Source organism: Parambassis ranga, chromosome 2 (assembly GCF_900634625.1).
Source record: "Parambassis ranga chromosome 2, fParRan2.1, whole genome shotgun sequence".
In the NCBI taxonomy this organism is placed as follows: Eukaryota; Metazoa; Chordata; class Actinopteri; family Ambassidae; genus Parambassis; species Parambassis ranga.
The window spans coordinates 4,249,400-4,277,275 of NC_041023.1; the positions used below are offsets into that span (position 1 = coordinate 4,249,400).

The 27,876-nt window shown below is 45.7% G+C and overlaps 1 protein-coding gene across 6 annotated transcripts in view; it reads left to right on the top strand.

Moving 5' to 3' along the window:
- The first annotated feature begins 2,825 nt into the window (after positions 1-2,825).
- pleca (plectin a) overlaps positions 2,826-27,876 on the top strand; it is a 66,611-nt gene continuing 41,560 nt past the window's right edge. For 2 of the 6 annotated variants that reach the window (XM_028421863.1, XM_028421889.1), the window contains exon 1: positions 2,826-3,134. In XM_028421863.1, coding sequence (XP_028277664.1) covers positions 3,044-3,134 — 91 coding nt within the window. In that variant the 5' untranslated portion in view covers positions 2,826-3,043. Of the gene's footprint in view, positions 3,135-11,921; positions 12,044-26,659; positions 26,747-27,876 lie in introns of those variants that run through there. The other 4 variants (XM_028421905.1, XM_028421923.1, XM_028421932.1 and 1 more) reach the window with 3 other exon arrangements.

Consider the following 27,876-nt stretch of genomic DNA (forward strand, 5'->3'; position numbering starts at 1 on the left):
TTTATGGGTAACATGGTTTAATTTTAAAATAATGCGATTATTATTATTTAACAGGAATTTTCTCGTGTTTTTTTTGTGAATGCAGAATATAAGAAATTAAAACATGTATTTTATTTTTATTTTGAATCCAGGTTAGTTTCTAGATTGGAATTCTTTTTACTTTAACTGGATCAAATGATAAGAGGGGCAGCAGACACAATACATGCTGAAGGCCTGAGTCACAACAGATGTGGTGCTCTCGGTAAACATTGATGCACCGAGGCCTCATCACTGTGTGTGATGGACACTTTGTTTTAAAGTAAAAGAACCTTGAAACTGATGATCATCCCTCACATGGACTGTTGGCCTGTGTGGGAGGACGAGCTAACACTGACTGTAGTTCAACCTCTAATTAGTATTCAAGTCACCCACCTGTAAGTAAGTAACCAGGCGAGGTCCGACAAACACAAATCAGGTGATACAGAGAAAAACAGTGAGTGAATAGTGACGGGGCGGGTTTGATCCGACCCTCACATGTGTTGTTGTTTTGTTCTATTTCAGTGGCGGACATAAATTAGTGGCACGGAGGCTTCAGCCGGGTGATGTGTGGGAGTCCCGGCTGGCACCGCACTCAGCCAGCGGAGCCAGACGAGCAAACAGAGCAGACAAAGAGTGAAGGATTCTCTCGGAGAGACTCCATCCGGTGGTCAGAGAGCAGAACACACTCGCACTGCTGCTGCGTCGGCTTTTAAGCGCTGCTGGGACTCATTAACCAACTTGTGGGTCATAACTCACCAGTTGACACACACACACAGACATAGTTACAACAGCCCGAACTGAAATATTTTTCATTCCTGCTGTGATTTATTAAGATATAATTTACAGTTTCGTGTTGATGAACGCCTGAAAAGCTGAGCAAACACAAACTCCCGGCTGTACGAGAAAGTGATAACATACACATGTGCAGGACTCCCACAGTGTCTACCAGTGTGTGTGTTGGTGGAGAGAACGGCGAGGACTAAAATCTCCCCTTCTTTGTTGTTAATTGGATAACATCATCATAACAAGAAGTCGCCACTAACAGTGAAAGTTTCCGCTCCTCGACAGACTGATAGAAACGTTTCCAGTTTTCCTCTCTCAGATTAGTTTGTGCAGCTTCTTCCAAACACGACTTCCTCAGAGGAGCATCCAAGTGCAGCCGCAGTTGTTCTTGGCATCCTCACGCACTATTGTCACTGTTTGACATCTGAGAGTCTGATGTGAATGTAGATGTAAAGACTGCAGGGCCTGAGAGGTGGATGCTGACCTTAGTGTGTCTTGTGCTCAGTTTTTGCCGTGTGGAAGTGTTTTCAGTGTGAAGAGGGGAGCACATCAGCATAGCAGGAAGTATCAGCCTGATGGGAAAAGTCCTCCAAGAGCCAGTAGTACTGTGTTTGTTGTCTTTGTTGTCTTTGAGAAGAAAGACTTCTGCCTCTTTAATTTGTCAGAACACCTCATTCTCAGCTGTGGCCTGGTTCATAATGTAGGGCGACACATTTCCATTGGCTGCACTTGTGGTGCTACACTAAGTTAGCTTAGCTTTTAGCCCATGTACATGTTCTGTGACCAATCAGAAGTGAGTTTATGTGTATATAAAACCATAGACAGCACAAAACTATGGACAAAGGTTCAGAGACTGCTCTGACTGTCGCCATGTTGGCAGAGTCACAATCCACCTAAACTCCAAATACAGGCAAAGAGGTGGAGCACGAGTGGCGCCCAGGCGGGCGGGCAGGCAGTCATGTGACCAGGAAGCTCTTCCTGTCAGTCAGTACCTGCCTGTCACTCCAAGTGGTCATGGCCATAATTATGTCTGATTCCTAATAATTCCTAATAAAATGACATCTGCTCACTGTGTGGAGCAACATTAGCAATGTGGCAGTGTTAGCACAGTGTTAGCAGAGGTCCATGCTAAGCTAACAATATACAGGCTTTTGCATTAATCATGCTTTCCAATGGTTGCATCATTCAACAATGAACAAGATGAAGAAGATTCTCATGTTTGACTGATGGCTGATAGATGCTGCATGGACTCACTATCCCCTCCTTTGGTAGAGAGGGGTATTACACTATGGTATGGGCTAGCTGGTTAGCATGCAAAAATCAGTAGATATCTCTGCAACACAATCATAGGCGGCATATAAGTGGATGAAGCTTCTGTGATGTCGTTTGTAGGTTGAGGTAAGTTCTGTTTTGAGTCTTTATATTTTGAGCTCGACGTCTTTAGAGATTGGAGATGATTCACCCCAGTGATCAGACCTGTGTCCATAGCAACAGTTTGTTGTACACAGCAACAGTCTGCTCTTTAGAAATAACAGACTGCAGAGTGTATATTAGAACCATGGATCAATCTGTGTAAGAAAGTGTAATAAAGATTGTATGAGTTGTTTATTTTGGAGCTTCTGGGATTTTATCTGTGATCTGCTGTGTTTGTTGTGTGCAGTGTTTTGTCCTGTGCTGAAGAGGTGTGGTTCTCTGGCTTTAAACACTTTCTGCCGTCACTTAGTTTTGGGAATATGACGTGACTTTGAGGAGAACCGTGTAAGCATTCTGGGAGTTTTTTTTTTTAAGCTGTGAATAGCACAGGATCCACTTGGTGTGCCTTGCTCCAGTTTCTCCAGCAGCGGGAACTGGAATAACCCCACACCGCTCCGTCATTTGTTTTTTCATCGAGGTAGCCGTGTGTGTGTGTTTGTGTGGGGTGGAGTTGGGCTGCACAGTGTGTGTGTGTGTGTGAGGTTTGCAGCTCTGCCTCCACTGCTATCTATCTTAGTGGCTGTGCCTTTAAGAGGAGGGTCAGATGTGTGTGTGTGTGGGTATTTCTCAAGCCGAGGAGGGGAGTGGTGGTGGTCTGGAATGAAATCTACAGCTTTAGAAGGAATACTGTGGGTGAGGAGGAAGGTGGGGACAGACTGATAGGTGGACAGAGAGGGGACAGAGACCCAGAGACAGCAGAGGAAAGTTGAGAGGAAAGTTTGAAGAGAAGATAAAGGTGCCCTGACCCTGACTCAGTATCAGCCAGGCCATGTCCATGCCCATGTTTGACCCAGGTCAGCGCCTGCCAGAGGAACAAGACTATGTGCAAGCCTATGAGAACGTCAGAGAGAAATACAAAGGTAACCTCATGTCCCATGTCTTTGTCTTTGCTGCTTATGACCGTAACCATGTTTGAATGGGAGGTGGGTGTCTGCATGCTCCTGAGTCCATGTACAGGGTTTATCACACGAGTGTGTGTCTGAAACCTTCATTGTTGTGTATTTAAAGGGAAGACTCTGAGGTTAGGTCGTGGCCCTGAGTGGTGGTGTCACCTCTGCATCCATAAAACAAAGTCCTGGTGTTTGTGTCCTTCTTGAACACAGGGCAGCATCCCTGGCCCACAGGGAGGTGACACATTTGGCCCTCAGTCCAACATGGATGATAAGGACTATCACCTGATAGTACGTGGGTTGTGTTTACTTAGAAAGAGTGGATGCTCAGAGACAGAAATTCAGGATGACTCGAAGATGAGCCGTGACCTTTGACCTCTTCATACACTCTGATAGTGGTTTTACGTTTCTGTATCTCAGGCCTGTAATGATAATATTTAGAACGTTGTGTTTGCCATCTTCTTTCCTTCACCTGCAGGTGTAGCTTGCTCCATAGCGCCTCTAGTGGTGAAACGCTCCACAGGAGACCTTTAAAGCATGTCTGAGGACTGAACGTTTGATGTGATGTGTGTTCTTTATGCATAGTTTAATGTGTAGTTGTCAGCATCCGTATTGACCAGACTCTGTGTGTGTGTGTGTGTGTGTGTGTGTGTGTGTGTGTGTGTGTGTGTGTTTCGGCCTCTGGCTCCACACCAGCACCAACAGGTGACTTACAGAAACATCTGGAGCTGATTTGGTTCAGGCTGACAGCAGCAGCTGCCGTGTGACAAATGAAGCTCTTTTTTCTAGAGCCATGATTAGCTTGCACAGACCGTTTACAGCAGCCTGTCAGTGTGCTGGGAACTGAGTCGTTCCATCCAGTCACACCAGCGTGGGCATCTTCTTCCCATGTGGTTGCCCACTGTGCCGCTCTCTGTGGGCACAGCCTTCCTGCTGTGTCGCTCTGGCACCAGCCTGGTGCTCCACGCCCCCGTCGTAACCTCCCGTCTCTCTGCCAAGATCTCACTTCCTGTTACTCTTTGGTATTGTTGATGAGAGTTATTTGTTTTAGATAATTCATGTGCTGCCAGAATAAAGGAGGCAGTGTGCTCGTTTCTGTGGCGTCAGCCCAGCAGTTTCATGTATAATCATTCTGAAATGGCGGATTTAACCCCGTGTTTCTGTGACTTTAATGGTTTATTATTACCTTTCTGCGCTGACTGGGATGGATTCTCTTCTATTTTTAGCCCCGGGTGTTGACACTGGTTCCAAATTGACAACACCAGTGAGACATATCAGACCCTGAAAGCATATCCCTCATGTACAACTTGTGTTCCCCACTGTGGGGGGGTGAAAGTGTTCTTCCTAATGGTCAGATTGTGTATACAGTTTATCTCATGCGGCTTAGCTTCTCATTAAATGAGCTGTTATTCCTGTATGATCTGTCTTCTGAGGCTGCGTTTGCTGAAGTTATTGCAGCAGCTGAAGTTGCATGATAAAGTGCGGCCATGTGTCGGAATAGTAACACAACAGACACGCAGCTCTGCTTTAAATACTCACTGCAAATACATCCCAGGAGTTGACTCTGTCAGTCCACGAGTTATTCTGGTTGAAAAACTTCTGACATTTAACTGGATGAGATGCTGCACAGGAAGCCTCCTCCCAGATCCGCAGCCGGCTGTCGGCTAACACCGACCTTGTTAAGTGATCTAAGCCTCAAATGCTCATTTAACTGAGGTCTGTTTGTGTTCTGATGTTGTAACGTAATCAAATGATCGTGTTCATATGCATGAATGAGTGTAGGAATTGTCACCATGCTAGCTTAGAAAGTGGCAGTGAAACTTGTTGCAGACGGTGAATGGTCTCTCACTGCTCTACCACCTGAGACACAGCTGCCCCAGATTAAAGAGCTCCACAGGTGCCGCCACATGGGGGCAGTATCACAAAAATGTAGAACAGGTAGAACTTTAAGCAACTCTTTGCCTCTGCTGGAGTGGAACGCACACAGTTTTCTCTGGAGCGCCATCATCAAGGAGTGACCTGCGTTTGTGTAGCATGTCTACAGTAGAGCGAGACATTCGGAGACACCATGAAAACCTTCATTCATCCTTGTCCTTCCTTCTGTGAACTTGTGATACTCTTGCATGCATGTTGGTCCTCCTCATAGCCAGATGTGTCATGCGACCTGCTGATGCGAGCACCTGCTGTTTCCTGTGTAGATGATCATGGACTGAATGTGCTGTTCATGTGTGTGAGGATGTGCTGGAATCACTCTGTTTGTTTTAAGCCAAACCATGGTCAGATTCTAAACCTAACCATGTGACTTTGATGCCTAAACTTATAAAGGTTAATAGTCTGACAGGATAGAAGTCACACTGATCTCATTCCTGTGTTTGCTCTGTAACAGACAGTACACAGAGGTATTCTGTGTCCCACTCCCTGTCCTTAAACACTCTTAAAAACCACTGCAGCCCATGCAGCTGCTGGAGGACCTGTGTGTGTGTGCGTGCGTGTGAGATGAGTTTACGCTGTGAATCACTGTTGAACATGAGCCCCTGCAGAGAACACTCTCCTCCCTCCTCTTCCAGCTCTCGCCTCAGATCAGTTTCCTGAAACTTGACCCCAAATTCCAGAATAGTAACAACCACACATACGCACAGGTGTCATGAAATGGAATTAGCCCAGTCTGTACTGTACTGTATAGGCGAGTACTACTGTACTGTAGGTTGTGTATATGTTAGCGTCCACTACACCTGCTGTTTCCTCTCATAGAATAATAAACACACCTCTGAGAATCTCACAGTCAGCCGAAGTCACCGACGTTCCCACTGCTGCCGTGAACTTGGATAAACCTTTTGGGTGCATGTATTTTATTTGAGGGCCTCTCGGTGTGATGGCCTTCGATGATATATTATCTCCACATATGTTCGCACCTATGCTCCATCCCACAGCACAGTGCCAACAGGGCGGCTCAGTGTCCTGCAGATCAGGCTGCTCTCACCTGTCTGCTACTTCACAGCAGGCTGAGAGGTGACCTGTTTGTTCACATGTGCAGCAGAAACATACTGTGCACCGAGCACTGCACTGTACATGATCTGTGTGTGTGTGTGAGGACATTTGAGCTGGTCCTCTTTTTTGTTTTAGGCTAAAATGATATAATAATTTGGATATTACTCCTACTAGTAAAGTATTAACCCTTAGTGTGTTCTTGTGACCTTTTCATTGTGTGGGAGTCATTTGCTGCCATTCACAGTTTACTTCTCTGTCCTCGGTCTCCCCACTCCTCTCACTGCTTCCACAGCTACCTCAGCTGTGTGTCTGTTGAAGCGTTCTCCTCACACACAGTGCAGATCAGACTGCTAAAGATCAACCAAACGTTTGAAAGTTGGGCTGGTAGTTGATGTGACTACAGTACCGCAGTGGGAAAGAGGCAGGGAGCCGTCATTCAAGTCAACAGCTCCATTTTACTGGCTTTCATCAATCTTTGGTTGGACTTCATGATTTCCTTTGCAGGCCAGACCACTCTTGCAGGGGCTGTACGTTGCCCAGGTCTGCATTATGTGACTAATTGTCCTCAAAAATATAGTTTTACATCTTTTTTTCTTTTCTTTTTTTTGTTAAATTTACAAGAAAAACCTTGCAACACCAAAAAGTGCAGTTCATCAAATGGCCACTTGAGGGCTTGCTCCAACAATTAGTCTAAAAATGAGTTTATTATTATTATTATAGCCATGTGACCTCACCAGCCTTCATCAGTCTTCATCAGTCTTGCTTTATGGTCAGTGAACCAGAAAAATGGAGGCCAGATAGTGCAGCAACATTACAAGCTGTGTGAGTATCCAGGACTAGAAGATAACACCTTGGAAATCAAACCTCAGCTAGCGCTAATAGTAAACACATTAAACACACTGACTGAGGCCAACGACAACTTTAAAAAGGTTCAAATGTTTGAAACCTAAGAGGACCGAGCGAGCCCGTCAGCTGTGGTTTTTGGTGCCACCAGGTTTTCCTCTCTTCTTTCCTGCAGTAGGACTGCTTGTCTCTACCAGCGATGCCACTTTTTCTCCCAGTGAGGGATGAGTTCACCTTCTTCCACTGAGTCCACATCCCTTCTGATGATAAATGACACAGAGACGTAGAGTGATCGGTTTTCTTCTAGGAAAAGTGTGCAGAGATCCAAACGGTGCAGCCTGGCAGAGAGGAGCTGCTGAAAGTGAGCTGGGATTTGTGTTGAAGCAGAGGATTAAAACCCTGGGAATCAATAACAGCTGCCATTAATTATCAAACCGCACTGCAAGTTATTTTAGTCTCAGAATGAATCAGAAAAGTTTGATTTGTGTACTCCAGCGCACAGTATGAGTGGATACAGGTTTATTTGGGGGAAATTTTCACTTATTCTTTATGCCAAAAATCATCAGAAAGAGTTAACAGTTAACCAGGGGTTATTTATCAGTGTGATGTCAGTGTTTGCTTTCCCACAGTGATACAGGTGGACACTGACTGCAGGAAGTCTTTCTGAGGGTGAAGTCACCGGCAGAGAAATGCGCCTGGTCGCTGGCAGAGTTCAGTCTCCAGGATACGCTCACATACAAACTGTCACTGTATCCGTGCTCAGCGCTCGGCACAGTCCAGCTATAAGAGAGTGCAGACCAAAATAGACTCAAATATAACACCAAAATAGTACCCTGTGATGTGCAGCCACAACTATAGCACAGAATTTAGTGCCCACAAATGTGCTCTACTCATTCATTAAAGGTGCAGTTCCAAATTTTCTTTTCTTATAGAAAGATGTGTGAGCACCATGAATGTGTGAAGATGGATGGATAGATTTCCGCTGTTACTTTGGGACATTGGGACTTTCACATGGATTTCTGACAGGATCTACTCACTTGTGCTGCCACCCTCGAGTGGCTGTTTGAGGAACTGCAGTCTAAGGTGGAGCTTTTATCCTGGATCAAACTCTCGGCACATTTCTGAAAATCTCTCCTTTAATCTGATTAGTTGCTGCACCTGATTAGTGTCGTCTCTTTTAGACTCCTCCTCCCTCTAACCTGACTCCTGGCCTCACACCGGTCCTGCGCTCTGGAACAATAGTGCCGACCCTCTGCTGCTGGCATGCTACAGTAAGCCAGACTAATGCCAGGAATGTCAGTAGTGAGCTGACTGGCATGTAGTCTGTTTTTCAGCATGGTTCGCTGCCCTTTCCACGTATCCACACCCTGCTGCCCCCCCTTTACACTTCATAACCCTCACATGGATCTGGAGCTGTTATAACATGATGTTCATGACGTGATTTTCAGAGAGTGTAAAGAAATTAAATTTAACTGCTGACTCCCTGATTGATTTGCAACAACTGCACATGTAGTTAGATTTATACTGATAGCGTATCACCTCCTCCCCCTCCTCCTCCTCCTCCTCCTCCTCCTCCTCCTCCTCTTCTGGTCCAGCTTCTGAAGGTAGAAGGAGCCACCTCCCAGCAGATGGGGGTGGAGGAGGTCTCTGAATTGGCTGCATCTATCTTTCCTGTTATTTTAGTGTCCTGATAAAGCTAAAGTTTCAGGTGTGGCCTGTCAGCTGGTGTGTAACGTTTACTGCCTGTCCTCACCAACACGCTGCGCTGCTGTGGCTGCTGTGGCTGCTGTGGCTGCGTTTCCCCTCAAACATACCGTCACTAGGCAGTAACATAAGAGGGGGGGGGGTTCCCCAGTGCTACCAGGAATTTATCAGATTAAACGGTTTCACTTCTTCAGCAGACACACTGAGTTAATAATAAAGCTGAGAGGAAGGTCTGATTAACTGTTTATTGTCCTTTTGATGATGCATTTCACAGGACTTGACTCTTGTGAATAGCATTAATGGCTGCATTCAGTTACTCAGCAGGAAAACAGAAGTTTTAAAAACTTAGCCTGTTTGCGGCCATGTGATATAGGGCATGTCATATTTATTGGCTGGGGCTTGTCACCATGGTAACTAAAAACATGGAGAGAATTGTAGATGGGAGAACTGGAAGCTTTCCCTGTGAGTTTGGCTTCTTCCTTTAAACGGGTATCCCCAGTTTTAAAGCTGCACCTAGAGGCTGCTTGGTGAACTGCAGTTTTTCTTTTTTTTTTTTAGCACTTCTGCATGTACTGGTGTGATAAATGTTTGTCAAATGATCAGGGTAGGACTTCCTCTCATGGTAGCTAAGAAAAAGGCAGAGTTTGGCAGTTTCGCTTTAAAACGAAGAATATGAATCATCTGTGGAAGCTATAAAACGCTAAAAACATCAGCCAATCCTACGAGGCGCCCCTCAGCGTAGAGTTGGCTGGTTGTCACTCTCTTCCTGCTCTGCACGCACCAGAGAGGTACGTGCATGATGGCCAAAGTCACAGACTGGTTGGGAGGCGTGGCTTCGGGGGGAGCTCCGAGAGAAAAAAAACTCCCCTACCCTATCTTTAACCAAGTTCTGATCCCTAAACTACATGAAACAAGTGGCAACAATGTGAGCCATGACTGTAGGTTTTGTCTGCCCTGATACACATCGTATCGGACATTTTGGGAGTTCTTGACCTGCTCTGGTGTTACTCTTTATCTGCTCATACAGTCAGTAAAATGTTTTGAGCTTGATGATGTTTCAGTCAAAGTCTCTGTGTGTCAGAGTGCAACATGAACTGAAGTTTAACAGGACATGTTGTTATTGTGTGTTTTTGTCCTCCAGACGTGTCATCATTTGAGGATTAAATGTCTCTCTCTCTCTTTCCTGCTGCTGATACCTGATCTGTGATTTACCATCAGCCCGACCAGCTTCTATTGATTATGTATTGACTGGAAAAGTGCTTGTTACAGCCTGCCTCAGTAATTCCCTTTAGCTTAGCTTGTAGCTCAGCTGTGGCTGTGCAGGTGTTCGCAGCTGTTTTCCCACATTCTGGCGAAGGATCGGTGTGAAGCGCCGCACGGCTGGAGACAGGCTGTAGAATTCAGCAGCTCCCTGTTAGAGGAGTGTTTTTAAAGCAGGTGTCTGATGAAAAGCTGGGTGAAGATCCACAGAAGCTTCATGTTCTCTGCCTGTGTCTCATGTTGTCCCTGACGCTGACGTTTTTATTGAGCTCAGCAGCCTTGTTTTGTAAAATTCTGATGGATGATTTTTGGCGTGTGTGTGTGCTCGGTTTGCAAGCAATGAGAAATATTTCTGCTATTTATGTTTTGTAATAAAAAGCAGCTGGGTGTTTCATACAGGCTGCTCTGCTCAATGTGAAGGAGACGTCTCCTCAGCGGGAGGCGGTGCGGTGTTGATGCTAAAACCGGACTTGGTGCGACCCTGATGCTCGTGACCATCTGTCCCTGCGTGACTAATCAAACGCTGCACGCACACCTGCAGAATCATCCACAGAAATCCTCAGTGAGCTGTACACAAAGCACTGATTCAACTTACTTTTGTTAAATCCTATTACGGCGCTGGTGCTGCTGACTCAGAACACTGACGAGGATCTGTGCAGATTTACAGGTCATTGTGTTTCAGTGACTCAGGAGGTTCACCTGTAGCTGAGCCGGCTTGCTTTGTAATCTTCACCCCTCAGCTGTCATCATGTTTTCACACAGAGATGAAGAGTAGCGCCTCCACAGATGACATACTTGTTTCATGTGTAGATGTTTAGTGCATGAACGGCCCTGTGATGGACTGGCGGCCTGTCCAGGGTGTACCCCTGCCCTCACCTGTAGATAGTTGGGATAGGCTCCAGCCCCTCGTGGCCCTGCACTGCAGCACGAAGTGGGCTTGAATGATGGATGGGTGGAAGTTATGCAGTCATTTGACTTGCTAATCTACAGAGCTACTCCTAGCTGCTTGAGCTGTGAATCACTCTACAAACTGCCACACTGTATTTTGGATATTTGTTATCACATCTGATGATTAGTTGGTTGCTCCTTTCTGACCACCATCAGTGAGCTGCATGTTTTCATACTTGTCAGTGTGATTTTAAAGCCTTTATATCAGGACGGATGAACCTTCCAGCGGGTTCTGTAACTTAATCTGAGGTTGATGTTAGTATTATGGCGTTGACATGCAGGATGTTCAACAGAAGTCTGTCAGTTTTCATCTCACACAATTTCAAATTCCACACACACATAAAACGCCTGTCTGACTCCTCACTTTTTTATTGTTGCTGACTTGAGGCTCTCGCAGCAGAGGCAGCCAGTCACAGGAGGTTTGAGAGGACTGCTGAGTCAAAGTCAGCATAACCTTCCTGTCATCTTCAAACAGCCCTGTCAAGATGATTTAAACCTCCGCTGACAAAGAGGTTAAATATAGATTTATTTATCATAAGAAGATACGTGCAACTACATTTAGATTCCAGAGCTTAGTTTTCTCGAAGCAGCTCCGTCACACTCTGAGGTCCAAGGTCCTCTGCAGAGGGACTCCTTCAGTCCGGCTCTGCTGCTGTTGTGTAATACTTCAGCAGGAGGAACTGCTGAGTCACAGATCACATCAGCTGAAAAGATTCCTGTCTTATTTCTGCGGTATTTTTATCAGCCTTCACTCCTCTGTCATGACATCTCCCACACTGCATTGTGCTGCTGCTGGTGGAGGCACCTCCCTGTGAAACACCACCAGGATGAGACGGGACAGCATCAGGGAGGGGTTGTGTGCTCTTCCACATGGATTTGTGTGTGAGCGGGCAGGAGAGAGGGAGTGAACAAACACTGAGCTGCCAGCTCCTGTGGCAGCAGCAGAGAGAGAGAGAGAGGAGGGAGGATAGAAACAGGCTGCTGCCAGCACAGAGACGCTGAACATCCTCCGGCGTGCTGCTGAGCTGCCGAGCTGACCTTGCAGAGCTCCGACTCAGCTGCTTGGAGCCCGAGGCGCTCGCCTGTGAGCATGGATTCTGGACGGTCTATCCAGCATGAGATCAGCTCTCTGAAAGGTACTTCTCCTCACTTTTCTGCAGTTTGCTTCCTGTATCATCACCATCTTTCAGGACCGCCTTGTTTTCCCACAATCCTTGTCTGGTGAGGACTTCCTCATCGTGTGGCTGAATGAAAACTTCATATCGGAGTGAAATGGAGGGATTATAGTCCTCGGTGCTGCTGCTTGTTTCTGTGGAGTGAAAAGCTTTTGTTCGCTTTTGTGTCCGGGCGTGACCACGGGGGGTTTGGAGCAGGGGTCAGGGGTAATGATTGTGCTGAGGCACTCGGTTTCATGAGCTGCTGCGGCTGCTGCTGCATGCGGCACGTTGAATGCGTCAGCACCGGGGGATGCAGAGCTGCTGCATCGCCACGGTAACGCAGCATTGAAACGGCCAAGAGTTGCCTTGCCCCTCAGCCAGGGATGGGACAGAGCTGCTGTATGTGGGAATGCATGTGTCTGTTGGCTTATTAACACAGTGTTTACAACACCAAAGGAGCTCCTCCCACTGTTCTCATGCAGGTACCTCACTGCTGCACATTGACGTGTCATTTTAAAGGCATAATGCATTTTATAGTTGACTGAAATAGTGCAGCACCTGCCAGGTGAGAGTGTTTGATTTGAGTCTTTGTGTTTTTTCTTTCACTCATTCATGTTGTTGACACCAAAAAAGTCAGATTTCTCCCATCTACAAAGAGTTTATTTCAACATGAACTCATTTTTACAAACTGCAAACAACAGAAATATGAAATAAATGATGCAGAAACACTGACAGCTGAAAACTGACACTGAAGAGTGCATCCCTCAAACTTTATTACATCTGAAAAACTTCTTTTAAAATAGTGGCACTAATACTAAGTCAGCCATGGCACAAGTTGTATTTATGTGTTGCTATGACGACGCATTAATAGGACATTCCCACTTTTGTGTATTGTACAAATTTTGACTTCAAACTACATGAATATCTGGAGAATGTTTTAGCCCTAAGGATTCTTAATTTATTCAAATCCTCCTCCTCCTCCTCCTCGTCTTCGTCTCTGCACCCTGCAGGTACCACAGTGTTTGCGTGATGTCTCCACACTTTGGAGGTTGTGGTGCTTTCCACAATAAAACAGCCTGGCAGGCGATGGACAGGGACAGAAAGCCTCCAATTTAAACCAAACTGGCTCGGCCCAGAGAACCTTTATAAGAGCTGCTGTGTGTGTGTGTCTGTGTGTGTGTGTGTGTGGTGCTGAGGTTTGTCTGGACTCCGCCAGCCTGGTAACAGTTTGGAAGTATTTTCCAGGCTGCAGAGGCATTTAAATGATCCTGGAGAAGGATCTGAGGCCCAGAATGTTTTTCTCGGGACAAAAGCTCCCCTCGCTCCACTGAGCGCGCCCAATGGACTCACTTCATCAGTCAGACTCGGTTCATTTGTACGCATGTCGTCACCTCAGCACCATTACTGCCATTGTCCCGCTCTTGTTGTCAGTTATTGGTCCGGGCTCAGCTCTTTAACACAGAGCCTGTGGACGCTCTCCTGCAAAGGTGGCAGAGGGGGGATTCCTGTCTGCTGTACTTCTTACCAGCCTGACCCAAATATTTGAGCTTATTTCAAGCTTGTGACCCGAAGCTGCATGTGCTGAATCACTGAATGAGGCTGAAATCATTCTGTTTTTCCTCTGTTGCCTGCTTTTGTCTTTTTTCTTGCTAGAAGCATTCACCGTCTGTGTTTCTGACCCTTATCGGCGTGTTTTCACCAACACAGCTCTGTTATGAGTGATGCTTTCTGAAGCTGATGTGTCATTGAAAGATTGATGGCTGAGGCTTTTGAGCAGCAGCAGGTCCTAACTGGTGGATATCCAGTTCAAAGGAGTCGAGGGGCAGGAGTCAGAGCTCTCTCGACCTCTGAGTGGTGTGCTGTTACAGGAGCGCGCTGCAAAAAAAGGTTAAGCAGCTTCCTGACATTTAGGTGTGCTGCTGAAGGCTGAAAACACAGATTTCTTAGAAGCAGCACAGATGGTTTGGATGCAGGATCAGAAATTATAAGTCTCAGTTGCGTCTCAATAGTCCTAATTTGGAGAAGAGGTTATATTAAAGTTGTTTTTTGATATTCCTGACTGATAATAATAACCAGTGAAATGAATCATGTGGCTTTAATGAGCGTGTACCAGGCAGGTCCATCAGTTTTTTGGGTCCCCTGGAAACATTCCTGTCTGTCTGTCATTACTGTCCTCGGTGCTCCTCGTAGTCGTCGTTTTTACTGTGTGTGTGCTGGAAAATTGATTCTCACAGCATCACAAACTCAAGCAACACTATAAACACCAAAAAATACAGGCACCCCTGTCCAGCACATACAGGGTTAACACCTGCCAGACTGTCAGTCCTGATGATTCCTGGTCTGTGTGTATCATCTTCATGCACTATTGGTGCCAAAAAGCTTCAGCTTTGATGATGCCTCCAGCATGTCTTGAAATCTTCTCCTTCCAGCGACGCTGCCATTGTTTTTCTTTACTTTCATGAAGCTTCCTGTTAGTCAGACAGCCCTGCAGCTGGTCTGGAATGAATCAGCTGTTTTTTTCTGTGTTTGCAGGCCTGAGGGCAAACAAAGAGGCAGACAGCACACACACACACACAGGGAGCTCTTCACACGCCCTGCATGGTGACAGGTGATTTATATCAGCCTGATGTCACCAATCGGTGTATGAATAACATGCAAATTTATCAAGTCGTGCGACCTAATGGTGACCAGTGGTTTTAATGGCTGATTTAAACAGTGAAAACAGAACAGTTGGTGGTGTTTGAAGCGGGGGTGTGACGTCAGGTGAGACGCCCTCTCGTTATGATGCAGGCCTGATTATCACTTCCTGTTGGACACGGATTTTATACAGATTATTGATGTTGCTCCCTGAAGAGCTGTGAGTGTGAGAATAAACATCCATTCACATGTACCCGCTGTCGTGCTCTGTTTGAGATCTGCAGATAGGATTCAGTCCAACATGACATCAGCATTTTTTCCTCTGCTGCTGCTGCTCTGCCTGCCAAGATGATACAATGATAAGATGATCAATGAGGACAATGCAGGGGAGGAGGAGGAGGAGGAGGAGGAGGAGGAGGAGGAGGAGGAGGAGGAGGCTGTGTTTTAAATGTTTGATACTCGTGAAGTCTAAACATCTATTGCTGTTTTTCAGTGTCGTGGCTTCATTTGTCGGCCGTGTCTGTAGCTGATGCGGCTTGTGTATCCCGCTCTGTGTTTCAGTAGCTCTCAGAAGCTTCAGGAGTGTGTGGTCTCACCCCTTTCTGTCCAGGCAGAGGGGTGAGTCATGAGATTATCAGTACATGTGCATCTAAACTCCAGCAGAGGCTTAAAAAGATATCAAAGTGCTCGACTCCTCTGTTTACAGTCTGCAGGTTTACTGTTTTGGTTCAGTCTTGTCAGCAGAGACATCCCTTCAGAGCATATTTGGGCCCTCCAACTAATCTCCATCATGATTTTTACTTTAAATAATCGGAAACATTGTCACTGCTGTCTGTTTGTTGGCCCTTGGGGGCCTCTGACCTGCCTGTGGCCCTCAGCACCTCTACTCATCAGCAGCTGTTTTCAGTGATATATTCACACTGTGTGGCTCTGGATCAGGCTGTAGAACAGTTGTCCACTAACCATAAGACTGGCAGATAAACCTCGGGCCTTGGCTGCAGGCTGATGGGCCTGTATAAAGACAAGGAGGGGGCACTCCGACTTTCCTGTCCTCAGCAGCTTCCTCCTCCTCCCAGCAGCTCCAAGGCCTGCTGGGAGATAAAACCCTCTACAGTAAGTCCTGGTTCGGCCGTGGAGCCTCCACCCAGCTGCTTGTGCCTGATAAACACCAACCAGTCATGACCTCCATGAATAAAAGCGATGAAGAAACCAGGTGTCAGCACATAGTGGTTTCATTGTGATCATTGTCACAGCTTTGTGTGATTGGTGATGAACTTTCTGAGAATTGTACCCTGCTGGGATCAATACAGCTTCATTGTAAAACTGTATGAAGGTGATAAGATGATTGATGTGTTTGCAGCTCGGTGGTTTCATGCCCACAATTGTCCAGAAATTCAAATACATGTATTAACGAAGCAGGCAGCACCTCCTGTGTCTGGTCTGCATTTGGTCAGTGCTGCTAATCCTGTTACAGCTGTCAGTCATGCTGGATGATACGTGTGGCCTCCTAACTCAGATGATGAGATTACATAATCCCATTAACCTCGTGCTTCCTGTAATTCAGAGGGGCAGCTGCCTCTGTAATTTGACACATCCTCACTAATCCCTCATATTTTCCTCTCAGGTCCGCTTAACGATCAGAAATTAAAAACAACAAGTGGCTGGATGAGACTTTTCTGTTGGAGGCTTTACTTCACATGACCAGCAGGTGGCACTGTTAGTGAAGATGTAAATGCTGCTGCTGTTTGCAGAGCGTTTACTGTGATATTATCTTTATATAATGTCTCATCTGTCTGCCAGTAGAAGCTTTACTGTCACTGCTCTGTGCAGACTGTGAGGCTTTGGGTGTAGAATGGGCCCGACAGGCCTGACCTGAGGCGGCCTGCAGAGCTCAGCACTGAGCTGAGGTTCATCTTCCATTCATAGAAATAGAAACAAACACCTATTGTTGCTTTAAAATGCAGTTTTTAAAATTAAATCTGTCTTTTTTCTTTCTCTTTTTCTCTTCTAGGTAAGCTGCTGCTCCTTCCTGTTGAAGCTCTTTGACTTGTGACAGTAGGAGGCGTGAGTGGTGAGCAGGCACATGATGCCTCTTTAATCTGATCAGTGATCATATTTGATCTTTGATGGCGCTCCGCTTGTTCCACGTCACACTGAGGCCCTGTTGTTGTGTTCTGTGGCATGCAGACGCCGTAGGATGTTTGTCATTGTGTCTGATGCCAGTTCAAGTGAATTAACCGGATCTGGTCTGCCGCTCGAGGCCATGTCTGTCTTTGTGTGTGTCTGGGGTGGAAATATTTAACTCTTTGTTGAAGGGAAGGAATCATGTGCTGCACTTTTAGGGCTCAAAAAACCTAAAAATATTTAAATCCTCACAATATAAATGTAATATTTGTCCTGTTTCCTGACACATCACTGTATAAGTGCATGTATGCATGTCAGAGGGGGTTAAATTCAACCAACAAGCTCATGAATCAGTTTTTTTTTATCTCCCACTAAGTTTGTCAGTAATTGTAAGTTATAAAGCCCATGTGCTTGTGCCGTTTCCAGAACTCTGCCTGGCATGAGACAGAGTTATAAAAGCTGCAGGGGCTGTTCGCTCGCCAACCCTCACCGCAGGCAAAACAGCCGCACGACAGCCAGCGAGGCGCCCCGTGAAAACCCTCCTCTGCACCCGGCTCTGTCGCTCGCTCTCACGGCGGCAGATCGAAGCTGCCGTCACAGAGAATGTGGAGGTTTATTTTGAAGGAGCCCCTTTCACACACCGTGTCAGGGTCGGGTTTATGAGGAGGGCAGGCTGATTTATAGGCCTCCACTAATGGCACCCCTCACAAATCCTGCTGACAAAACGGCCTCGGAGTCTTTCCTGGACTCTGAAAGAATAGTCTCACCCTCGACTTTTTGTTCCTTCTTAAACACCCCATTGTGTTCACTGCAGTACATTCATCGCTCGTTACCTTAAATCTCTCGTCCTCACAAGCAGCTTCTTCTGCTGGTGGTGAGTTGGGCTCATAGTCTGGGAATGAGGCGGTTTAATGAGACATGGATGAATTTCCAACACAAAGAAACACTGCAGCCTCCAGTGGAAAAAGCTGCTGCTTTCAAACATGGAGGCAAACACCTGGGTGTACGTGAGACATGGGTCAGTCCCCTTTTTATATCTGTAGGGTTTTTGTTTGTACTTGATAAACCAACAAGCTCAAAAACCTGAATTCATATGAAACCATGAGGCAGCTTTAAGAGTTTATTCATCACGAAGGCTGTGTTTGCTCTCAGCAGCTCAGTTTCTGGATGATCCTCCTCAGCCATAACCTCTATGAAGGCTAATGTGGCTGCAGCCTCTGCGTCTCTGCTGCTGTATCTATCTCCTCTGCTCTCTTACTACTGTCTAATAAAGTCTTAAAAACCTTTAGACTTTCAGAGGACTTCCAGTAAAACAGCCTGTAGATCTTCTGAGAACCAATGACCTCACAGGAAGAGCAACAGATAGAAAAGCCGAGCCATAAACAACACTCACTTTCCCTCCTGATTTTCGACGCTACTTGGACATAAACTGTTGTGCCTGTCTAAAATCAGGCACCTTACTGCATCTTCAGGTAGCAACACAGGACCATCTTTCATAATGCATCGTCCAATAACCTGTTGACAGATTGCTCCACTATATATTGATACATGTTTCTTTTTAGTCTTTTAAAGTGACATGTAGAATATAGTGATGTCTTGCCTCTTGCTGTTTTTACAGTTTATGGCTGTTAAAAAGGTTTTGGTTCCAATCCACCTGCAGGTTTGGGCCCCAGAGGGTTAAAAATAGTCACACATGAGCCTGAATTCAGCAAAATGATCCTTTTGGCTGCAGTCAGTGTGTAGTTGAAGTGGAGAAATCTCCCTGCTCCCTGCTGTCCATCACTATGTTCAGAGAGTTCTTACTGTAAATCATAAACGCCAGCAGCTACTGGTGTCAGTGAAATATGGAGGCTCCTGGTGTGTGTTGAGGTGTGTATTCATGGTAACAGAAAAACACCGCCGGCTCTCTCTCTCTCCTCCTCCTCCTCCTGTCCGTCCTCTGATGTTTTTATCGTCTGAAACCTTTTGATGGTCAGAATGTCTCACTCTCACTTACAGGAAGTGTGCGTCTGTTTTGAGTGTTGCCTGTGGCGATGCTATCGCCTCTGACCACTGTTCTGGCCTTGTACTGTATTTATCATATTTCCACAGTGCGTCACGTTACCATGGTGACAGGCATTCCTGGCCAGCCGCACCCCGCCGTGGGGTTTTTGATGACTCACTGTGGTCGGTCACGCACTGAAACTCTCGTGTTTCCTCTTCTTCTGTTGCCATGGCGTCTTTCCTTTTTAATCATATGATGCTCTTATGATCCGATTTGGCAAACTCTGGCACTCATCCCGGTCGGCCATTTTAGGTCAGCGATACAGTTTTACTGTAAGTTCTGCTGCATGTTTCTGGCTTCTCCACGCTGCAGATGTTTCCTCAGGACTTTCCTCATGAAACTCAGCTTTTCTTTCACTGTCATGCCACTCAGTGTTTGTACATCCATTATCTGAGCATAATGGTGGCCATTTTAGCCCAGGTCCCTTAAGGACTGAGGTCATGTTTCAAAGCTTTTATAGCCTGAGTGCTTTGCTGTGTGTTTGTGGCTAATTATATACTTTTCATTGAGAACAAGTGATGCATGTGTTGCAGATCAAAACGTGTACAATTCAGTTAAATATCTCTCATTTCTATTGTCACTCCAGATGTAATACAGAACGATGCTGATCATGCAGGCCTTCATGGAAGCCTGGGTGGCCTCTCTGCTGCCACCACAAACAGTACATGCAAACATTCACCTGTTGCTGCTGTGCTGCAGGAACGTAGCATCTGATGTTAGTCACCTTCTTCTGGAATCAGCTCCATGTTTTTTATCCAGTGTAGCTGTCTTTATTTTAATGCTACAACTTGTTTTCACTTTTTAGCCCAACCTTCTTTCACTGCAGCACCACATAGATGTCACAGACTCCAACCTGACGAGGCCGGCCTTCACCTGCCTAATGTTGGGCAGACATCATACACACTGTGCGCGGAAGCCCAGTCTAGCTCACTGCCTCTCTGTCAGCCATCATTGTCTTTCTTTCTGACCACATGATTGAACTTGCTCTTTGATCGCTAACTAGGAGCTGCGTTGACTCAAAATCCCATCTTGTGGTGTTACTGGGTATTACACTTCAAATTCTTTCTTGTTGCTCAACATTTTATTTGTATTTTTATTTTAGGAAGAAAAAACAAAGCAGGGTCAGGGCCAGGCTTGAGTTCATAGATTTGTTCAGTGTAGTGGATTTTTATGCTTAAAGTCTATCATGATGGTGGCAAACAGATGGAGTGACATCCTTTCATACTTCATACATGGGAACTGGCTTCACTTCCACGCCTCAGGTGTTTATTTATCAGAATTTGTGATCTGAATTTATTACTGCGTGTTTTTATTCCCCCCTCCAGCATTTTTCCCACTGCTCCGTTTCCAAATGCAGATTTGCATTTAACGACTTGGAAGTTGTCCATGTAGTTTAAATGACTCGCTGTAAAATCCACGCTGGAATGCAGCGAGCACTTTATCTTCCAGTGGAGCTGAATGCTTTCACTCCGTCACCTTGAGCTGTCTTCATTCTCTCATGCTCTGCCACCAGCACCATGGCGATGAGCTTTCATCATACCTTAAATAGAGACCATAATAAATCTGTGTTTATATCCGGGCAGAGTGACCTGCCTGCCGTTTGATGGTGAATTCGTGTGAGCTGCTGTCAGGCATTTGGATTCTCCATCTGCACTCTGATGTTGCCGCTGTTTGGTTTGATTTAGAGCCACGGGACAGGTAATGGAGAGCACATGGAGAAAAGGCCTGTGCCTCCAACTCGACACAGAGCTCAGTGAAATGGCTCTAAGTTCTAGCTCTGTGAGGGATCTGCTGGAGAGATGTTTGCTGTGCCATACACCAGGAGGTTTGGTTCTGACTTGAGATTTATTCTTCCAGACATCTTCACTTTTCACATTAGTAGATCATTCCTGATATTATGACAGGCTATTAAAATACCACGGGGGCCCATCATTTTTCTGCAACACAGCCTCGTCTGATGGTTTCAATGTTCTTTAGAAGGGTGTGTTTGCCTCTTTAAAATGCATCAAGTCCCCTGTTAACCTCTCATTGTGTAACACTGTTAGTGGGAGGCCTCACTGAGAACCTCACTCGGATCTGTTTCACATTTACATTCTTGACAGGCAGAGTGACAGATCAACAGGCTGGAGATGACTTTTATTATATTATTTTATAAAATGGTTGCAGGGATAAATAATTAGAAGAGCGGCGCCAGATTTGGAAAACATAAATCTTCACTGTGTGCCACACATAACGTGAACTGAGCTGCCTTCTAGCTCCGTTGTCATCTATTCCAATAGGTGTTAAACAGCCACGTGGACAACTTTGTGAGTAAGCCATAGACTGTGTACCTATGGATGGAGTGTCTGTGATGTCAGTGATGTGATGTTTTGAGTCTCTGTGAGAGGCCGTCGCCATGTTGGCTGCATCATAGTCTACCTAAACTCCTAATACAGGCAAAGAGGTGGAGCCAAGCAGGAAGTAGGAAGCTCACACTGTGTGGCACACCAGGCTGTAAACAAGTTTTATTCTGCTGTTTAAAAGTTTTTTAAAGACATTTTAACATGAAGGTCTGTGGGGAGTGACTCACTTCAGCCCCTAGAGGCTGCAGGTGGAACTGCAGTTTTTGACACCATCATGGGCTGACTTTGTCAGTTCCAGAGGAGACTGATAAGCATAAACCAGTGTCACTGCTGGTACTTGTGAACTTGGTAACCAAGAAAATTGGAGAAGTTTGATTCGATGAAGAGTAGTTTGAAACTTCACTCCAAACAAGCATGGAAGGCTGCTGATATTTTTCCACATCATGTGCCTTTAAGTGAGGATATAACAGAGGTGGTAGCAACTGATAATGTCCATTTAATGGGATGATAACAACTGAAGCATGAGTTAGATTAGCTCATGCTCCATAGTCTGATCTTTGAAGAGTCACAGGTACCTGACAGTGTCCCTCTCACAGCCAGCAGGGGGAGACAATCCTTCCACACTGCAGCTTTAAATAAACAGGGGAGGAAAAAGTTGCCATTTTCCAAACCCTTTGTTTGTGTTTTTAGCCCTCCTGGCAGCTGCGGTTGCCATTCTGGGCTTCATATTTCTTTTCCACTCTCAGAGGGGGTTGAGAGTAACAGAAGCACAATTGTCTTTGAAATAAATGACTTGATGGCTTTTCCATTCAGGTTTGCAGTTGGCTGTGTGGGGACGTGGGCTGTGGGCGTTGAGAGGAGACCAGAGATTATAGAGTCCGTCAGCGCTCTCTCAGTGTTCCACCTTTAAGGTTGCTCTTTCCATAAGATGTACACCAACATGTGGAAAGAATGAGTGATGATTTTAGGGCAGTTTAACACACAAATATCACTTGTTACTTTATGGCACACTTGATATTTTGCTTGGTGGTTTCCCACTCAGGTCTGTGGGAGATGAATGGATGTTAGCTCCTTTCCTTGGATGCACATGACCCTGTAAACAGAGTGTGAGGTATCAGCAGACTGAGTGATGTGAGAGGTCGATGTTTGTGCAGTACATTCTGTATGTATGATATTCAGTAAGCTTCAGGAAGTGTTTCTGCAGTCTCTGCAGTCTCTGTATGGTTTCCAGATGGTTAGATCACCACCAAACTACTGTATCTCAATGCACAGGTCACTAGTCTACATGTGCATTATTATTTCATGTGTATCATTTAACTGAGCAGATACACATTTTATTGCTGTATATGGAGGATTCATTTTGGTTACCTTGATATGTTTCACCCCATATGTCACTGAGAAGCTATTATCTGTCCCAACAACTACACACAAGTGGTATCTTAGAGGATGATGTTGCAGAAAATGACCAGCTTTATCATTCATTCTAGCCGACCAATCGGAGCAGACTGGGTCTTTCTAGCTTCTTTTTCGTGCAGGAAGCACTGAGCTCTTTGCTGGTTGTTTTGTTTCAATTTTAGGATCAGATGGTTTTAATTATTGATATTAAACAATGTTACTGTCAAATCAGTGCAGTAGACAGATGGTCTGATGTGATGCTGTGCTAGGACTGAATCCTCATCCACTGCTCTCTCTCGCTTTGTTTCTACTCACACCCCTTTACTCTCTCCTCCTCTCCTTCCTCTCGCCTCATGCATCCTCTCTGCTTCTCTTTCGACTGGAGTCTGAGAAGGTAGGAGGGGTTCTGAGCATCTCTGTTTCTCTGTGCTGACTCAGTTTGGTGGATACATCTTTTATCACTGCGTTGCAATAAGAATCCAGAGGAAAAGTACAACCAGTCAGAAAAGTAAAGATGGTGGCTGGGATGGTGATGCCCTTGGCTGACCTGAGGGCAGTCTATGAGCGTCTTTTCAAAGATGGTGTCGTTGTGGCCAAGAAAGAGCGGCGGCAACAGTCTGTGCACCCTGATGTCAAAGGGGTGAGCAACCTGAAGGTGATCCGGGTCATGGCCTCTCTGAAATCTAAAGGCTTCGTCAGGGAGACCTTTGCTTGGAAACATGCCTATTATTACCTCACCAATGAAGGAGTCACATACCTGAGAGGTTACCTGCACCTGCCTCCAGGGATCGTGCCTGCACCCCTTCAATGCATCCGCCGTCCAGCATCTTCTGTTCGAGTTCCAGCGAAGAAAGGCGTCTCTAAAACCAGAAGAAAGGACCAAGAGGGCCTGACGGGAAGACAGGTTTACCAACATGGTGTGTCCTCAGAGGCTGCACCTGGGCTTGAATATGGTGCACACACCAAAGAAAGAAACCTATCGACAAACCAGCCAGGGAGATCGGCAGTGTGTTCAGAAAGTACCCACAAAGTCCTGCAGAAGACGGCCTTCCCCCCCTTCTGTGCAGACTCTTTGGACCCCGTTCCCTTATCGAGACACCAGGTCATCGCCAAAGAGATCCTTCAACAAGAACAAGAGGTTCTGCCAGCCGGGTCTGACTTCTTGGAAGGTTTGAGCTCCTCCTCTGTTTCCTCCTCTGCACTCGAGGCCATCAGTTGCTGTGGTCACTGTTTTATTTAGGTGGCTGAGAGGGATAGTTTGACCTTGTAACCTCAAAAGTAATGGGCGTGTCATCTTCCATACAGCTAATTAACAGAAGTCCAGCTAGGTGTCCTCAGGATGGATGTTCAGTAGGTTGGGCCTCCCTGCTAGGTGCTTCTATGAGTCTTTTTCTGCTGCTGCTGTTTTTTGTGGATCTTCTGTCCACACTTGTGGCCCAAAACTTTCCTGTAGAATCTTTCAAAAGAAAGTGGGGACGCTACAGACAGCGACTCCACCAGCTGTCCCCGCCAGGTACCATGCAGCTCTGCACCGCTGTCCTACCCGGCTGGCAGTGTTGCTTCTACATGTAGTGTTGAAAGTCAGAGTCTGGCATTAAACCATGACGTTCAGGGATCTAAAGTGCAACAGATGAGGTGTTTTGGACTTGAGGGAGGGAAGACTTAGCTGAGATTCTTTAGTGTTCACATCACAAGCCTCACTGTTCTATTTAGATGTTTCTGGGCCTGGTGGTCTGAATGTGTCTGTGTCTCTGACAGCAGAGGTTGCAGATCACTGCCTGCAAGCACACATACAGCAGGCAGTTATGCAGTGTATGTAGTCTATACTTAGATCAGCAGGCACACATGCAGTGTGCCCACCATCCCCACAGGGACTATATCCTGAGCATGTCGCCCTGCACAGGTTATATATTTAAAGTGATTAGAGACTTTCTTAGAACCTTGTTGCATTTGCACCATTGACTGGTTCTAACTCTGCCATCTGCTGGTGAGGAAGTGATCCACTTCAAGTACAGTCCTGCCTCAGTGTGGGCATTACTTACATCCACCACCTGCATGTTCAGCTATAAGATGCAGAATTTGGTTGGGGTTTCTTCAGCTGACTCAGGCCTCCCGTGTTTTTATAAAGACACGACCCTGAAGATGATGCACGAACCTCATGTTAAAAACAGCCAGGCTTTACCTGAAGCTGCAGCCTGAGAACTTTCCATCGTCTGAGCCGATCTGTGACTCAGCACAGGCTGGAAATATGAGTCCAATTAAACCACACTCAGCCTTTCCTGCCTGTGCCTCCGCAAGAAGGGCGCAGCAGCAGCAGCGGGGCCGTCCAGATGTGCCACCTTTCCTCTGCCCTTCAGTTCAGCCCAGCCTGCAAATGAACGAAAACTCCAATGTTTAAAAAGTCCATACTGTACTCAAACGCCACAGCAGAGCTGCCTCCTGCTGTACAGCCCTATGTGTCTGTGTGTGTGCTTCACATAATATAGTGAGAAAAAGAGCACCAAACCACTTGAACTACGATGGAGGTGAATTTTACTAGAGACTTCATGGAGGCTTTGATTCAGCACGGCCAAGGTAGGAAGCCTTTCAACAGTTCTGTCTTCTTACCAAAAGGTGTCAGCACAGAAATACTTTACAGCTCGTGTAGAGAGGACCAAGGAGGATGAGGCAGGTACGGGTGTGTCTGCCTCTGTCAGTGTATCGGATAGCAGGACTTTGTGAAGTGTCAACTCTTTGTTCTTGACATCATTTTTAAACATAATTACAGCTTCTCTGTGAGTCTGTTTATTCTGATCTCACAAGTACAGCGAGTGTTTATTTGGAGAGGAAGACTGGAGCAAATTATAGCTCCTAACTTTACGCTGTGCGGCACGACTCGGACGCCTCCCGCACAGCCTGGCAGGGCGTGGGATCGGGTTTCCTCCTGGTGGTAAATCCAGGAGGGAGTGGGCAGCAGGACGGCCCCTGACTGGCTGCTCCCTGCAGTCAATGCAAGGCAGGCCCGGGTGGTCTGTGGAATAATGCACAGCTGCATGGATGACATACCATCACACACACACACTGCAGCTGCATAGATACACACGTTTCTTTTATTGTTTCATTGACCTTCAACAAAAACCAGTGGAAAATACTATTTAAAATCAATAAACTTAGATATTGATACAGAAATAGAAAATCAGATTTGAAAATCTATATTAATCAATAAACTGAATATTGAGTATTTATCAGTATTTTTTACTCTAACAGACTTTTCTCAGTTTATTCTCTGGAATCTTGAAATTTAAAGGAAAAACATTCAAAATTTTCTTTTTCCTCAAACGTCTGAGAATAAATCTCAGTTTATTCTCAGGATTCTTGGAATTTAATTTAACTTTAAAATGAAAAAAAATCTTGTTCTGAAAACAACAAAAAAGAGTTTAATGTCAGAAATAACTCCAAAAAAGAACAAATTAGAATCAGAATTTGTATTTTTTCCCCCTGATTTCTGAATTTGCAGCTAGAGTTAAGTTCCAGTCTCATCAGTTATATTTCTTAAAAGTCATGTGTTAGTGTTGTGTTTATATCCAGTCCATCATAAAACATATTCATGAACCTACTTTGATATAAAGCTCAGCGTAAATGTTCTTTTTTCAGCTTTTAATCGTGCAGTAATGGTCACACACAGCGGTCCACATCCTGTGGATTTGTGGTCATAACTGTCCCGTCTCCACCTTTTCTTTCTTTTCTTTTTTTTTTTTTTACAGCTTCCACACAGAAGCCCTTTGTTATAACAGCTGGCAAAAGTCATGTTTTCCGCTCTTTGTCTAAACCTGGTAAGAAAATGTGTCCCTGGGAGCCTCTGCTGGTGGACCCCATCCAGCAGCGCTCGTCAGAAACCTCCACGCATGAGATGCTGTTTCCACTGAGGAAAAGCCTCACAAATTCAATGAAACGCTGTCGAGGCTTCACCTCCCCGCAGTGCCTCTGCTTCTCTCCCTCCCTCTTTTTTTTTCTCATGCTTCACGCCCCCTGGTTTTGATCAGAACACAATGTCGTGAGGTCAGCTTGACTCCTTGGCAGTTCTCTATTTTCACTAAAAGTTGTGCAGACGCTCAGAGACGATGGACTTGTGCTGCTGTTTCTGTTCAGGGCCAGCAGACGGTAGGTTGGATTTTTGACATATTTGTATGTTTTTATCAGTGTGTTTGAGGATGCTGTAGCTGCTGCTGTGTGTGTGACTTTGATTATGCATGCCATCTGAGGACAGTGCCACTCCCGTCAGCGTCAGTCGAGCTGTCTGCGCTCCTCTCATTGATCCTCCTGGGCTGTTTGTTTCTCATGTTTGGGCCATTTTCTCTGAAATCTAAAGAACTTCTGGGATGAGTTTGACCACTTTGCCTACGTGGGAGTATGCAGAGCATGCATCACAATATGGGAATCATTGAGTGAACGCATACCATGTGGAGAGTGAGAGTGGGAGTGGGCTGGCTCCTCCCACAAAGGAGTGATGGAATGAATTTATTCCAGACATGTGTGCTGCTCCCCCTGGTTTTATCCTCTCTGCGCATTCTTCTCTCTCACTAATTGCCACAGCTGAGCTGCCAGTTTTTGAGGCTTTGGGGACGTGGTTGACATTTTCAGTCTGGGATCATATGAGGTCTCACCCAAAAGGAGGTGCCAACATGTCAGACTCACCCTCTTACAGCAGAGTGACCCTTTTCTTCCATGTGATTCACTTTAAATGTGTTCATTCAACTCTGTCAACAGGTCTCTTAAAGGGACAGTTCACCCCAAAATCAAACTTATATAGGAACCATATTGTTCCTGTGGTTTGAGCTTGCGCCTGCCTTCCCCTTCAGTAAAAAGAAATTAGTCAGTGCTCCACCTGAGCTGCTGAAAGAACCACTTGAATACTTTTAAAGTTTAGTTCAATGATTTTCTGCAGGAATCAGATTAAGGGAATCCACGCACCAGTTGAGGAAATGCAGTTCCTCAACTGGCCACTTGAGGCAGCCTCTAAAGTTGAATGTAGGGTAGTCTCGCTATGAATATGTAACAGCATCTGTTTTTAATGTGCCCTGAGTCATACATAGACTAACATGGCTGTCGCTTAGCACCAGGACTAGATGCTATGAGCCTGTGGTTGTTCCTCCTTCTCAGGCAGTGAATCATAGGACGAAGCGGTACAAGGGGTAACCGTGGTAACCAATATTCAAACAATGTTTTTTGACTCGTAACCAAGTAAAGTTCCTTCCTAAATCTAACCAAACAGAAGAGAAAGGAGCATCGTA